The 15,427-nt window shown below is 42.9% G+C and overlaps 1 protein-coding gene across 1 annotated transcript in view; it reads right to left on the bottom strand.

Moving 5' to 3' along the window:
- Positions 1-3,092: 3,092 nt before the first annotated feature.
- LOC119916505 overlaps positions 3,093-15,427 on the bottom strand; it is an 81,064-nt gene continuing 68,729 nt past the window's right edge. Inside the window, exon 6 of the mRNA XM_038736547.1 lies at positions 3,093-7,121. Coding sequence (XP_038592475.1) covers positions 6,848-7,121 — 274 coding nt within the window. The 3' untranslated portion in view covers positions 3,093-6,847. The remainder of the gene's footprint in view (positions 7,122-15,427) is intronic.

The following is a 15,427-nucleotide window of genomic DNA, read 5'->3' as shown; positions in this document are numbered from 1 at the left end:
GGAGTAGTGATGAAGTGTGTGTGTGTTTGTGGGGTGGGGGTGGGGGGGTGGAGCTGGAGAAATGACAGGGAGAGAACAAGAGATGTGCAGGGGCCAAAAAAACAGAAATGAAGAAGATGTTGGGGAAGGCCAGAGGGCCAAATGAAAGGGTGATGGGTTTTCTTGTGGGAGCCCATTTTGGCTAAGCTTGCTGGTGATTTGGCACATTATGCTGGCACAGCACACGGGTGATGCCAAAGCCAGCGTGTGTGTTTGTCAATGTGTGTGCGTGTGTGTGTGTGTGTGTGTGTGTGTGTGTGTGTGTGTGTCTGCACAGAACGCCTGCATCTCTGTCTCTCCATCCCTCTCTGATGCTCTCTGTCTCTCTCATCTTTTGGCTTTCCCTCTTTCAGCGGACTTTCTCCAAAGCCAGATCTGCCCATTTTTACACAATTTTCCAGGGTAACATGGGTACCTATAGGCTACCTTTCACTACCACCATATTTGCTCTCCAGGACGGCGTGTGTTATACTGCCACAGCTCAGTTTCCCTCACATTAGTCAATTCTACACCTCACAATTTAAATCCAACGCCAATGTGTTCCCTTAATGCAGAAAGGGAGAAATGGAATTTCAATCCCTATGCAAACCTTTAATTAAGGGTGCTCAATCGATCGATCACCGATTGTAATCGGCCAATAATGGATTGTTTGATCGGTCGTCTCTAAATAGGCTGATCAGAAATGCCAATCAGATGATGCAATACTCGCCAGACAAATTTTCAACGGCAGCAAAAATGGTTTCACTACGCGGTCTGAGCAGTTTTCAAAGCTAGCTAGCATCAAAGTCCTTTTCAGACAGGAAGCTTTGATGCGCCCAGTTAATCACTTACAATGAGAGTTGAGCAGCAATCAGACAAGCAGAGCAACAAGCAGGAGCGATCATGTGAAACTGTCGCGGTCGTGCTCATCTCACAGACACGCTTCCCACTACCAGTTTAATTGTCTTGACCCACAGCGTATCAGGCAGAGAGAGACTGATCGTTCAGTGCGAGTTTCCTGATGCAAAGAGAGGCGCCACTCAATCAGCTGACTGACTCTCTCTCTCTCCATTTTCGTTATAAAACGGAGACTTTGCTACGTTTCATGTCAACCCTCACGTTTTCCCCGGTATTCTCCCGTATTTTTCCGTTCTCACTTGGTATCCTCGCGTTTAAATGTTTCCCTGTAAATCTTAAAATTATAAAATCAAATAAAAACCTGCTGACCGTATTTAAAGTGTTTGCTACTCTCTCCTCTGGTAAAGCCGGTAGAACTAGGCCTATATAAAAGATGTAGACTCTGCTTCTTGCACAAGGATTTAATAAATGAAAACAACCCATTGAAATTATATTTGGCCTATATTAGTGGTAAACCATATGAAATTATAATGAATATAGTAACTATAAGTAATATTAACAATATATGAACAGTATAATATGGAATTAACAAATCTTATTGATGACAGTTATGACTCCTCTCCCTAGCCCACTCTCCCTCTATCTACCACCTAAAGCCCACAGAACCTGCCTGAGCTTTCCAGAACAAAAAGCGGCTACTTAAGAGTATATCATCCACTGATGATGCCTTTATCTCCTGAATATTTTGGTTACAGCCTTTTTGTTGCAGTTTTTATAATTGAAGTAAATATATAAAAATGCTGTTTGTTCTGTTTTTGTAGTTTATTCCACAGGAAAGCTATATTTTTTAAGCTATAAGATGTTCGCCAGGCAAAGGCTGCTATGGTTTAAGTCTCCAAGACAGAGGGAGTGGAATTTGTTGCCGATGTCTCCTGGCAATAAAATAAACAGTTGTCATTTCATGATACTTAATTAAATAAATACACTGTATACTGGATAATGCTACATGATAAATAAAAGTCTTCAAATAGGCCCAATGATCCTATACTGATTTCAGCAATCGGCCCAAAAAACCTAATTGGAGCACCACTACCTTTGATTAAAGTTAACTTTTATATTGATCATAACCACAGTCTTTCCCTAACCATTATGGTAGTCATGCGCTTGGACATTCAGGGGTTTTGAAGAATTGTCCAGTATTAATGTTTTTAACAACAGTTTTTAACTATGGCCAGCAATCACAATAAATGTACAAGTTCTATTCTATCTATTACAATGCATCAAACTTGTTGAAATCATCTTACTGTATTTGTAATCTGATTCAACAGAAAGAATAAAACTCTTCAGCTACCTGTGATGTGCCAAGGATCTCAAAGTAGCATCAATTACTTCTTTGGAAATGTAAGAATAGGACAGTCTTTGTGCTCATTTTCCAGCCTCCCAGTGCTCTGCAGTTAATTAACAAGGTCGTTAGGCTGGGGTGAATGAGTGCTATGCTGCCATGCTAAATGTGTTTTACACGCCATGTTTAATAAGCCTGCATCCGTGCTATCAGAGTATCGGCACCCCTCAAATGGCTTTTCAATAATGACAACCAGACCCCCAGGGGTACTGATTCTGTCTGTGAGTTTGAGTCTGTGTGTGTGTGTGAGTGTCGTACTGAAGTGGCTAAATGGCTGGTATCTACTAACCTGATAGAGAAAGTGCTCCAGTCAATAGTTTGCGCGTTGGTGTCGTAACCACACACACGTTGGATTGCTGCCAAAGGGGAGCACACCGCTAGTGTTTCTCACTTTCACCATCCTTATCCCTACCATAAACAAACCATGTGTGTATGTGAAAGTGTGTGTTTTTGCCACCCATGGAGTGTACTGACATGCCCCCTTGATTCCTGCAGACCACCGGCGCGGAGAGGAACCACCTGTCTGTCCAGAAACCAGCACACACACACACTTTGCCCAACATTACCATAACCATATTTACCCATGGTTAGTGCATTCCACTGTGGGCTGCTTGACGGGATAGGTAATACACACACACACTGAAAATATCCTTTCATATTTCTCCTACGGGCCCAAAAGTATATTCATAAATGCCATAAAAGCCGCCTAATAAGTCAAAAGAGATGGTGCCCGTGTGTGTTAGCCTTCCTAGGAAACGCTCCTGTACCAAGCAATTACTGTGGCTGCTGAAACAAGAGCGCTCTGTGGGGAAAAGCCAATTAGTCCGCCGTGGCAGCAGGTAGCAAGCTGGCTCCATTCATTATGATCCCTCATAACACTGTGCTAATGTAATAGCACAGTGTCAAGAGTTGGTGACAGACAGCGGAAGGCTTTAATGATAATAACGGGATCAATAGTACCATTTTCATACAGGCGTGAAGGATTTTAATTGAAAACACTAATGAAAGTTCTGTACGCTTATGAACGTGGACATAGATATTTGGCTGTGTTCAATACAGCATGTTTGTGAGTGTGCATGTGTGATCAATCCATGGTGATAATATTCAGTTAACTAATAAAGCTGCAGGCAATAAATGTAATATCAATATCTGAAATTGCTTAGCTCCTGGGTTTAACCTAACCTGATGATTTTCCGATAATGTAGTGCAAAGACGTAACCCAGGAGGCCAGAGCTGGAGAGACACAGAAAGAGAGAGAGTGTGTGTGTTGTACGCCTTGATGAACCCTTCTGCTCTGCTTGGTCCAAATAATTGGTCTATTGTGATTTGCTAAAGGAGGCCGAGCTGGACAACTCTGAGAATGGAGCGCAGGAGGATGAGTGACCAGAGGAAAGACACCAGAAAGAAAAGAAGGCCTACTGAACAAGATTCTGATGGCAAATGAGTTCAGCGTTAAAACAAAAAAGTCAAGGCTTGGCTTGGGGACTGTTTACTCAACATTATCCCCTTCGGGAACTGCCAATAACGCCCTTCTACATCAGCAGTTTACACCTGCATCATATATGATTAGACTGTGACACCTTTGAGATCCGATCAGGTGGACAGAGTGTAAATGCCTCTCCAATCCACAAGTAACAACACGCGCAGCAGTCAGCATTTTTTGCAGAACAGGAAATCCATAATACCACATATATGATGTCTATAGACAATCCAGATAAAAGATAAATGTATAAAGGCTGAAATCCATCGAGTCCAATGCTTGGCTCTATTGCCTCCAATCTGATTTTCTGTAAATCCCGCTCGTTCAAACTGACCCCCGCCCCCAACTCTCACTCTCTTTCTATCTCTTTCGTCACTGCTCAGTACTGAATGTGGTTGGTGAGGGCTTGTGTGTGTGTGTGTGTGTGTGTGTGTGTGTGTGTGTGTGTGTGTGAAAAAGAGGTGTTTGGGCAAGAGGGAGAGAGAGATGATCTGCCAGAGAGGGGTATATGACGAGGAAGTGTAAGGGGGTGAAGGTTGTGTGTTTGTGTTACAGCGTGTATAAGTATATGGAAGGAGACACGTGTTTCTGTTGCTGTGGGGGTGGGTGTGAGTGTGTGTGAATTATGCCTGCAGTTATCTGCATGCAAAGAGGAGCAGTAGTGAGAGAAAGTGAGACAGCATGAAGAGCAATGATTGTGTTTTGTGGGGATGGGGGGGTTGTCAGGAAGCTGTGGTGTCCCTGGCTCTCCAGTGTTTACAGACAGGAAATGTTTGTCCAGGCAAAAGGAAAGGAACCTTGCCGCCCCACATAGCAAACACAGGGAGAGTGGCCCGAAGTGCAACAGTGTAAAAAGAGGAATCTGAGCTCCAGTCTTTGTGAGTGAGGTGGGGTATCTGGTATTGGGGAAGTGGGAGTGACTGGGCTGGGCAGTAACTGTTCTTCACTTCCCTCTGCGCTGACTGCCAATGCAAACTCCAGCAGATAGAAAGTCAATACACTGACCCCCTCTGAACCTGTGAGAGAGAGGCCTGTCCACACCAATACACATGCGCTGACTGTACGTCCGCACCACCAACTGTACTGCTTTAGTTCATCTTTCTTTTCCTGTCACAGCCATTTAATTGATTGTCTAGTAGTATGATATTTAACTAAATTTCAAAGCACTTTTAGGATTCTGATTTGTAGTCAGTTGGGGTGTGCTTTTATATATATTTATTCCACGTCATAGTTCCACTCCACAACAGTTTAGAGTGCAATATTTTACTTTATACACCACTACATACAGCATGTGAGCCGTAGTTAGTAGTTACTTTGCAGGTTAAGAGTTTACATAGTGTACACAGAGTAAAAAAAAGTAAAGTCTGATTTTCATAAAGTAAATGAAAAATCTGTGAGCGCAGTGAGATCCTTTCAGCCTCTTTTCAAGACACTTGAACATATTTCAAGAATGTTTGCATCAAATTCGATTCAATGGGTGTCTTGCCAGTATGAGGTGTCATTTTTCTTTAGTGCTGCAATCTGCCTTACTAAGGCAGATTGCAGCACTAAAGAAAAGGAAAGGAACTTGTGGCACTGGCAGATTTTTTAACTCCACAAGGAGATTTTCTTATAAAGCAATACATGTAAACATATTAAACTACGCAACAGCATATAAAGGAGGAGTATAAAGAAGTTAAAATAAGCTCAACCTGCTAGAACATTTAAATAACGCTTACAGGTAAATGCATCAGTAATATAACATTTTAAAAGCAGCCTCATTATGTACAATAATGAGGACTTCTAATTTTAATACATAAATATATTAATACTTTTGTACTTTTGCTCAAGTAAAATCTTCGACCCAAGACTTAACATGAAATATTTTTATGTGTTTCACACTTCAGAGAAGCTTATCTTTCCTTCTGAAAAGGTACTTTTCACCTAGTTTGACTTCAACTTTGCAATTCGCTTCTGAAGCTTTTGATGGATTGTATAAAGGAGCTGTAGCATGTAGGTTGGCTACAATGATAGCTGTTATAAAATTTATTTTAGGAACACTTGCCAAATGTGTGTTCCCCAAATAAACAATGCTCCTTTCTGGCTATCCTGCCTCACTTCCTTGTGATCTACACTGACATTTCCATGTGCGTGTGCTGATGTGTGTGGGCTTGTAAATTAAGGACAATGCTGGAGGCGACTTTGGTGTGTGGGCGTATATGTGTGTGTGTGTGTGTGTGTGTGTGTGTGTGTGTGTGTCTCCTGCTCTCTGTTTACCAACACACACAACTTTCAAATAAGAATGATCTAACCAGGATGAGATGAAAGAGTACTTTTACCTGCAGACTCCCAGGCACAAGCATATGTAAACACACACGCAGTAGGGGAGCTGTATAGGAAACAGTGCGCCACAGCCGCACAGGTAAACCAGGAGACACAAAAACAACCAACCTGCACAATAGCCCACAACTGAAATGTGAACTAGCACAGAGCAAGCAAAAAGGGGACAGTTTACTTACTGGCTGGTGAGGGGGTGCTGTACCCGCTGATGGGCAGTCCTGGCATGGCTGGAGGCGACAGGCTCCCCAACATGTGGGGGAAGAAGTAGGAGTAGGTGGGCATGGGGAAGCCATTGAGGTGGGGGCCCGGCAGCGGGTTGCCCTTCCCAGCCATGATGGCTCAGTCCACCTCCAGTCACAAACAGACCTCACTGAAAAACCACTGTAGTGAGATGTGAGGCAAAAAAGGAGTCAGTGTGGATTCCCGTACTGAATTAATCCCCCATAGGGACACTGCATGAGTAGATATTCCAAAAGAATGCCAGGCGAAGTTTGTAAAAAATAAAAATCTCCTTATGGTTTGGATACTTGAATGCTTGAACGGCTGCTGTAGATTTCACCAAGATGAAAAAAAAATCCTGTTGGCTTAGTGAATGTGTGTGTTGAGGGTTGAGTTACTAAGGAAACAAAGATTAAAAAGAGACACGGGGTAGAAGTATAAAAGAGGACTGTAGAGTGTTTTATCCTTCCTTTCTCTGGTATTGTGAAACAAGCTGAAAGGCCTTATTTGCAAGAGGCGTTGGGGAGGCTGGAAACTAGCACGGCCATTCCTTATCTCCAAGATGGGGGGTGTGTGTGGGGGGGGGTGTGTGTGGGGGGGTGAAAGAGACAGAAGGCAAGTTGAGTCAAGAACAGGTGACTGTGACTGCAGTCAGGAGTGATGATTGTGGGGATAGGGGTGCTAGTGGTTGTGATGCTTCCAAGGGAGCGTCGATTCACTCTCTTCGACTGCAGAGTGCTCCTAGGGAATGCACAGATCACATAATGCCAAGACAAAGCTCTTGTCCTTGGACGGGCCTCCTTTTTGCAGTCGAACAGCCTCTGCCTGTGAAAGAAAAAAAACAGGGAGAGAAGGAGAGAGAGAGAGTGAAGAAAGATCATTTAGTGCTTCAATGACATGGTAAAGAGATTGTTTCCCTTTGTACCAAAGGGCTTGAGCAAAACAGTCCTTTTCTTTTGACACTAATTAATGGTAATGTCTCATCTGAAATGTTAGAAAAAACACCCCCCTGCCTTAATTATCTAATGAAGTGTTAAAACTGCGAAGAGAGCAGTGGGTGTGTGATGTCTCCTCGCAGCTTTCTGTGCTCATATGCACGCTCATTAACATTGACAGACTACAAATACTGTGGGAGACGAGCCAAAGCATAAATGAAGAGAGCAACACAAAATAAAACTTTGCTAATTACACCAGTTGCAGGAGCCAGAGGTGAGACCCAAGGCGCAGATCTTGGACCACTAGAGATTTCTGCTGCAGAGTTTACTTCCAAATTAAGCACAAGACATGTACAAACAGACCTGTAACCACTGCAGAAAGCATAAGCACACACAAGGGCACTGTCAACTGTACACCCAGAGAACACAATTATCATAAAATGGTACACCAGCTCCACAACATTTACAAGAGAGAAGCTCTCACTTCAAAACAGCTTGTCATAACAATAGCACAACTTATTTTTTACTGTAATGGCCGTTTTATCAGTCAGTGGATGTAATGCTCAGCAGTAAAAGTAAAATCACTGTAATACATACACACACACACACACACACACACACACACACACACACACACACACACACACATTGGGGGGCAACATAAAGTGTGCCTTTTTTCCAAAAGATATTCTCTCATTTGGTGTTTTAATGATGTGGTGGAGAGCGCTGTCTAGCAGGCCGGTCCAAAATCTCCAATAAGAGTTCAATTGGTTTGAGAGTTTGTGAAAGCATTCATAACCATTTTAAGTGGATCGACATTAAATAATGTATTCTGTGTATTGAGTTAAGCAACTAAGATTGATACATTATAACAATGCAATTTGTTATTTACTTCACTTATTTATTCAGGTTTCCTCTTTAACATCTCAACCATCAGTACATTAGATAATGTGCATTTGCATGGCTTCAGAATCACTGAAGATATAAAAAACATCCTCACTGGAGTTGGACTACAAACTGTACGTGTGGTGGCTAGCCGTGCACTGGTGATGTTGTGGTACTTTGAATCATCTTGCTTTATATCTTGTGTCAATGTGTTAAAACTGAAACATCTTCAAGAACATGTGTTTCTTTTTACTTGGGGTTGTCAGGCTTTGTCTCAACTGGAGCATTGCTCCACCATAACCATCTCTAATTACAGTGCAACACTCTTTGGCGAGGTAACCATCAGAAAGCTTTTCCCAGTAATCAAATAGGCGCTCAGTGCTTGACCTGTGCCTGTATCCAAATGTGAGTGTGACTATATACCATATACCTAATTAATAATGAGAAGGAGTTACCAAACTATAGTCAGAATGTTTGTGTGGTTGTATATAGTGCAGGCAGTGTATGTGGAGCCCTGATGAGTCTCTTAATCAGATGGAGAGCTGATTTTATAGGCTTGGCCTTCTATAAGCCGCCTTATTTTTATTGACTGTTGCCTAAGTGCTCTCTAGTCACCTTGTCACAATGAGCTGGTGTGTGAGGTGGTCAGGGGGTGTGGGTTGGACAGCATTTTTTAAAGCCCAGGGGAGTTGGATATAGTTGTATTTGCTTTTATAGCTCCTATCTCTGAGTAGCTATTGATTAAACCAAACGAGAGCTAAGAGTTAAGGTAACATACTTACAGTGGCTTATAAGATATTATTTCTGGTTCCATAATACAGAGCTCTACTAAGCCATTAGTATTATGAAACGTGGCCTTGATAGACCCTACACTGCACATTGGTGCGATCATGTAAAATGCATCAGCACTGTCAAAAATACACACTAAAGTGATCTAAAGCCATATATATTTTAATGCAACACCCAGAGGCCACAGACGCTGAACTGGTTCTTTCAATGAAGAACTACAACTCACTGGGACACCAGGAGATCCCACAGGCTGGAAATGGGCCACTTCCTTCACCATTATCATTACAGCGTCTAGTGTGGGCACCATAAGAGACCGTTCTGAATGATAAGTGACATCAGACAATATAATGCACTTACACCTGCAGCAACTTTGTTGTGGTGCACCCCCCACCTAATTCGTTTTACTGATGTCAGTAAACATACGGGGATATTGTTGTTTACTATGAAGGAAGTGGCTGCAGCACAACCAGCTTTTCTTATATTTTGCGATGGATAGGGACAGACCAGTAGGACCTAAAGGCAGTCAATGTTTCTACTTACATGACTTCTGATTTAAAATTAGAAACTGAGAAACACCCTGAAACTGTAAGGCAGAATATCAGGGTTGTGAAGAGAAAATCAGGCATCAAATTCAAGTAACTGAATTATAAAGCATCCCATGTAAGTGTAAAGGTACTTAATTTGTCATATACACATACATGTAGCGAGATTTATCCTCTGCATTTAACTCATCCCTGGAGGGAGCATTGAGCAGCCCGGGGACCCACTCCAGATTAAAGTGTCTGGTCAAACGGCACTGACTGAGTACCTGCCTAAACTGTTTTTGATGGTGGGTAAAACGGGAGCACCCGGAGGAAAACCATGCAGACACGGGGAGAACATGCAAACTCCACACAGAAAGGCAGGGAGGACCAGGGTTCGAACCCGGGACCTTCTTGCTGTGAGGCAATATTGATGACATGATGATATGTTTAATGTAAACTAAATCACTGATCTGTTTTTCCTGTTCCATGCTTGAGCAAACGTAAAACATAAAAATGTTGATGATAACAAATACACTGGAAAATTTTCCCCTGCGACCCTGTGCACAGAATAAGCGGTTGACGATGTGTGGATGGATGGATGTTGTATTTTCCAACATGTGTGGACAGAATTGGTTCGTAACCGAGCACCTGTTTAATCCCTCTGCGGTAAGGATAATACATATACACACAATCAGCGGCACAAAGACCACACCACTATATGAGGGATCAAAGCGCAACCGAGGACCCATATATTCTGTGAAAACTGCACTTGCAACACTAATGCAGGGTCACGTTGCTGACATGCACTTCATATCGTCCTTCCTTTCAATGTACATAAACAAATCACAATCCTCAAAAACAGCTGTGTACTCCTGCATTGCCTACAAGAGTAGGCTGAACTGAACAGACAACTGCAAATGTACAAACGAGGGACACATGCACTCTTTCAGTATGTACATACGTGTTTATATGTGTGTATATACTGTATGTATATATATATGAGAGAGAGTATTGTGCACACAAGGACATAGATCTGTAATTGTCTAATACTCCTTGTCTCCTAATTTACACATCTCTTTTCTCTCGCTCTCTTTCACAGACACAAATGCATTCATGTACACACACAAATCTTCCGTCCATTCCCCTTTCATGGTGCTCTCGAATCTCGCCGGCGAGTACCTCTCACCAGATGTATGTGTTCTATATGATATGACTGACACGCAAGGTCGTTGATATGGAGAGGAAGAAAGGGGATCAGTTATGTGCATAATACTGTCTTCAGTGTAGCGCAGACGTCCTCAAGTACTGTCGAGGCTGATAAGACATGTCTCACATAAACATTGCATACGTAATACTGAAGATGATAAGCTCTGGAAGGAAAATAAGCGTAACAAACAGGAATGTGAGCTTTCTGTATGCCAGTTGTTACCTGTACACATAAAAATGGACTCTTTCACAGATGTCCACACACACTTGCTTAATGCACTTAAACCTATACAACTGAAAAATGTACTAGTGTAGTTTAAAAAACGGGAGAAGACAGCTAAGTAATGCTATAGTGCGGCTTATAGAAGCAGGGGGGCCCTGGGGCCTGGAATCAAGCCTTTAATGTGCATCTTTTCAAAGAGTTTCTAACAATTCCTCTGCTGCATCCATTTGTATAGCCTTATCTGTCTTCTTTATCATTATATAGCTAGCCCACATCTACCAAATTCACTTCAACGTACTGGAGAGTACACAGCCAAGGTGCTGTATGGAGGGAAGCTCCCCGAAGGACGTGATCACTTACAGTAGGAGGGAAAATAAACAAACAATCTGGGCCACTTGGTCTTAACTCTGTGTGTGGCATGTAACAGGCAGAGAGAAGGATGGGTCACAGGTCATGTGGCGTGAGACACTGTAATTGGTCGTGACAGCAAATGCTGAATTAATAATCGGAAAAAGCAAATGGCAGCGTGAGGTCAGGGTGCACAACACAGCAAACAGAGTCACAGGGGATGGCAAATGCAATGCATGACATACAGAGACAATCTTGTGTGTACATAAATAGAAAGAGGGGCACATTTGAACATACTCACAGTTCAACACACATACACACACACACACACACACACACACACACACAAACATACAGATGCGTACACATAAAGTTCACTGTCTGAAACAAAAAACAGGCAATAACACATACACCTGCATGCGCACACATCAACATCTATAGTCTACAGCTCTCCTGATGACCAGTTATCCATGATGTAGATGGTGCTTGTGCTGCACACCTCTGTGTTAAGAGCAGCTGGTGGTCAGCGGCAACAGCACCACATTTCAATGTGTTGCTAATGCTGTGGCATTCAGTGGAATTAGCCAGATGGCTATGTTAATGCTACACACAACAACATAAGATGACTTTATATAGCAATGCAATGCTTAGCCGTTAATAAGAGTCGAGTCAACTGATCATTATGACATTCCTCAGTGATATGTAGTTCAGCTTACAGCAGCCTGAGGTAACAAATATAGAAGAACAATAAATACAGTATCAAGCAAATTGCTATCATGTTGTTATATGATACCTGCTACTTTATGACTGATTGCTCTTTTCCTGTAGGCATTTGAATATCTCCAATGTAATGTACCTGCTGTTTCAAATGACAGACATGCTGCTTCATATATACTTGTCTGTTTCCACCATTTTAATATAGCATTTCACCATTTAAGGTTGAGAGACGGACAACTTCGAATTTCTGTAAATGGCCTAAACCTAAAACCCAGATGGAACACTCCACAGGCTGCTAGCTCAGAGTGGATGTCAGTCTTTAACAGCACGGAGTGGGCTCAACCTTCAGCCTGTATGGCTTTGCAGTGCTACTCATAATGGAAGTCGCTCGATGACGATGCACTGAAATTTTTATGAGGACAGCAGCGTGGGGGGATGTATACGTCCAAAGAGAGATGTGACATTGCGGGAGTGAAAGCGTATATAGGTGCACGCATGAGTGTGTTCATACTGTCCATTTAAAAGCATATGTGTGTGTGTGTGTGTGTGTGTGTGTGTGTGTGTAGTGGTGTTTGCGTGGCAATGTCCGTGTATGAGACAAACGTGTGTGTATACAGCAACAAGTGTTTGAGCTTCTGGCTGTAGTGTGCGGTCACGCATGCAGCCTGTGCATGTGCGCGCATGTGCTTATTAATGTATGCCCAAGTCATGTGCTGAATCCCATTTGCATGTCATCTTATTGCCCTGGGGGAGAGTCTTACGCTACACTGCATTAACTGTACATTACCAAACATGCAAGGCTAGTGACAAGCTTGGGAGTTTGCTCCACCCTACCTTTGATTACCTTCTTACTAAAAGATAGTGGCAATACATTAAAACAGACCATAGTTTGACAAATTTCCAGAACTATTCAGCCAAAGAGAATTATTTATTGGTGGAAAATCTTTTATTCTAGTGAACTATGTATAGTATAATGCCCTGTGTTCACTGTTGCATTTAATCACCCTCTTTCTTCACTTCATTCTATAGCATGTCTCATAAACAAATAACAACAATACATGATGTTTTATCATCCACCATGAGATAAGAGCACAGAGATACTGTACTGTAAACAGGTTGTCCATGCAGTTTTCCATGCAAAAACTGTGATGCATTAACCAAAGTACAGTCACTGGGCTTTGGTGAGTGAATCATTTAATTAGTTCTGACCAAGCCAGCAAGCCAAACTGCCACAGCCTTAGTGTAAGTCACCCACTCTACAGTAAAGGATGGGGTAAAGGTAACCATTTGTCTATAAAATGTGGTATTTAAAATAGCTGCTACAATGCAAATCTCTACGGCGTTATTATGCAACAGAGATAACACTGCATGTGGATTATTTCCTAATCCCTTACTGATATATTAGTAAAATACAAGAGAAGCTCAAGCTCCTGAACGCTTCCATCTCTAGCTTCATGGTCAAGAGAGCGAGCCGAGGCGTGGTAGGTGAGAGAGCAGGAGGTGGGAGCTACTACTCAATGACAGGCGTAAAGTGTGACACAAGAAGGCTAAAGGGTGCTAAGTGCACATCCAAGGCGGTGAGAAACCTCAGCCGTTTTGCCAAGGCCCCCTGTGGGGTGAATCCACTTGTCAGTGAAGCAGGCTGGGTGACATTTCTGCCTCACCTTAGAAAGGTCACCCTTTAATTATCTCAAATGCCAGCAAGCGCTGCACCTGCAAAAAAAATAAACCCAGGGATGAGTTGTGTGTGTGTGTGTGTGTCAGGGTAAAATGGTAGCCTGCTTCCTTCACACATAATGAGCGCTACTATGGCTGTCCGTGCAGAACTGGACCATCTGCCCACCTGCATGCATGCATGCATATATACCCATAAACACACATTCATGGACAAACACTGACAGATGCACACTAACCATGTCAACAAAGTCAATAAAACCTACAACTAAAGTTGCCCGCCAACCCGCCCCTTTAAATAGAGAGTTGAAAACAGTTAAATCCCAGGAACATCAGCCGCTTCCGGGAACGTCTATGTGAAAATAGGCTGCCGACAGTATAGGTAAACAGATTATAGACCTATAGATAGAACAGCAGCATGGGCCGGTGCTCCTGCAAAATATGGGTCAGCTACATGACGCACGAGTGAGATTATTTTCTCTTTATCAATATTAAAACTGAAGATCCTTAAATCAGGGTAAGAAAGAGGGTGTTCTTTAAGTCAAATTATTTCCGGTTTGAATGCATTTGGTGACAAAAAGCCAGGCAAATCTGGCAGAACATGACAGAGTGTTTGCTTTTGAGTGACTCACTGTAGCTATTCAGCTCGGGTCAATATTTGCAGGGGGCTATGGTAACAGAAAGCTCCCACACCCGCATAAACACACTGCCCCGTACACTTAACACTCAGCCTCACACATACACAAAAACCAACACTCTGCCCAGAAAGTCCCACTCGTGCTCAAAGGAGGTCGGAGAGACAAAGGGCCATAGATCATCGGTGAGGACGGCGTGCGGCGAGCTCCTTGTGTCCAGGTTTTTCCGGCATTTTTCTCTCACTCTGAGAAAACATGGAGGGCTGGTCGCTATTGTTTACACAGCTGGCTCCATGGAAAGGATTGCTTAATATGAAATATGAAGAGAGTGGAGAGGTTAGAGGGAGAGAGTTGCAAAGAAAAGAGAGAAGGGAGCCAAGTGAGAGGAGTGGGGGAGGCAGGCCAGTGCAGAAAGGGAGTTAAAGGCTAAATGTGCTCTGGATCGGGGGGGGGGGGGGGCGACATAGGAAGTGAGCAATACAGATACAGGGAGAGAAATGTGTTGGGAGGGGAGGCGGCAAAAACTCCAAAGGAAACAATACAGTGAGGAAGAGAAAAGAGAGTATGTCAACAGCAAATCTGGGAGGAGAAGAAGAAGAGCACACACAGAAGGTCCAGGGAAGACTATATGAGGAGCAAAGTGAGAGCAAACAGAACATGCAGCCGAAAGCCCTGAGGTTTCCTAGTGGTGAGGGAGTCATGCCTCCTGCGGTCTGGGGTCTGCAGTGCATGTTATTCTTTCCCAACAGTTACACACTGCCTCCACTCGGTCCGCTCCTGCCTCACCAGCCCTCTGGTACTATCCTGGCATTCCCTTGTTTCCTCAGCTCTTTCACCTACCCCCTTTAACACTTTATCTGACAAAACCTCAGGCTATAAAAGTTTCTTTGAAATGTTACTTGGGTTTTTTCCAAAAACCCAGTACTGTAGATTCATCTGTGTTTTCTCACAAAGGAACAGAGAACACGTGGACGGCTATTTATGGTATTAAAATAAAAAAAAATCTCCTTGAAGGGAAGGAGCCAATGTCTTCGATTGTCTAAACAACAACACAGCAGAGCAATATTGACCAAATCAAATACTACACAAAGATGACAGTATATTTGAAATAAATGCAATATAACAATAGCCTGGGTTTGATCTGAGCATGCCATTACGATGACCCAGCTATGAAAACGCCTAGTTTTTATCATGT

This window comes from Micropterus salmoides, unplaced genomic scaffold, assembly GCF_014851395.1.
Source record: "Micropterus salmoides isolate LMB-PRFRI ecotype aquatic unplaced genomic scaffold, ASM1485139v1 Ms_hic_scaffold_21, whole genome shotgun sequence".
Lineage (NCBI taxonomy): Eukaryota > Metazoa > Chordata > Actinopteri > Centrarchiformes > Centrarchidae > Micropterus > Micropterus salmoides.
This window is presented reverse-complemented; position numbering and strand designations above follow the sequence as displayed.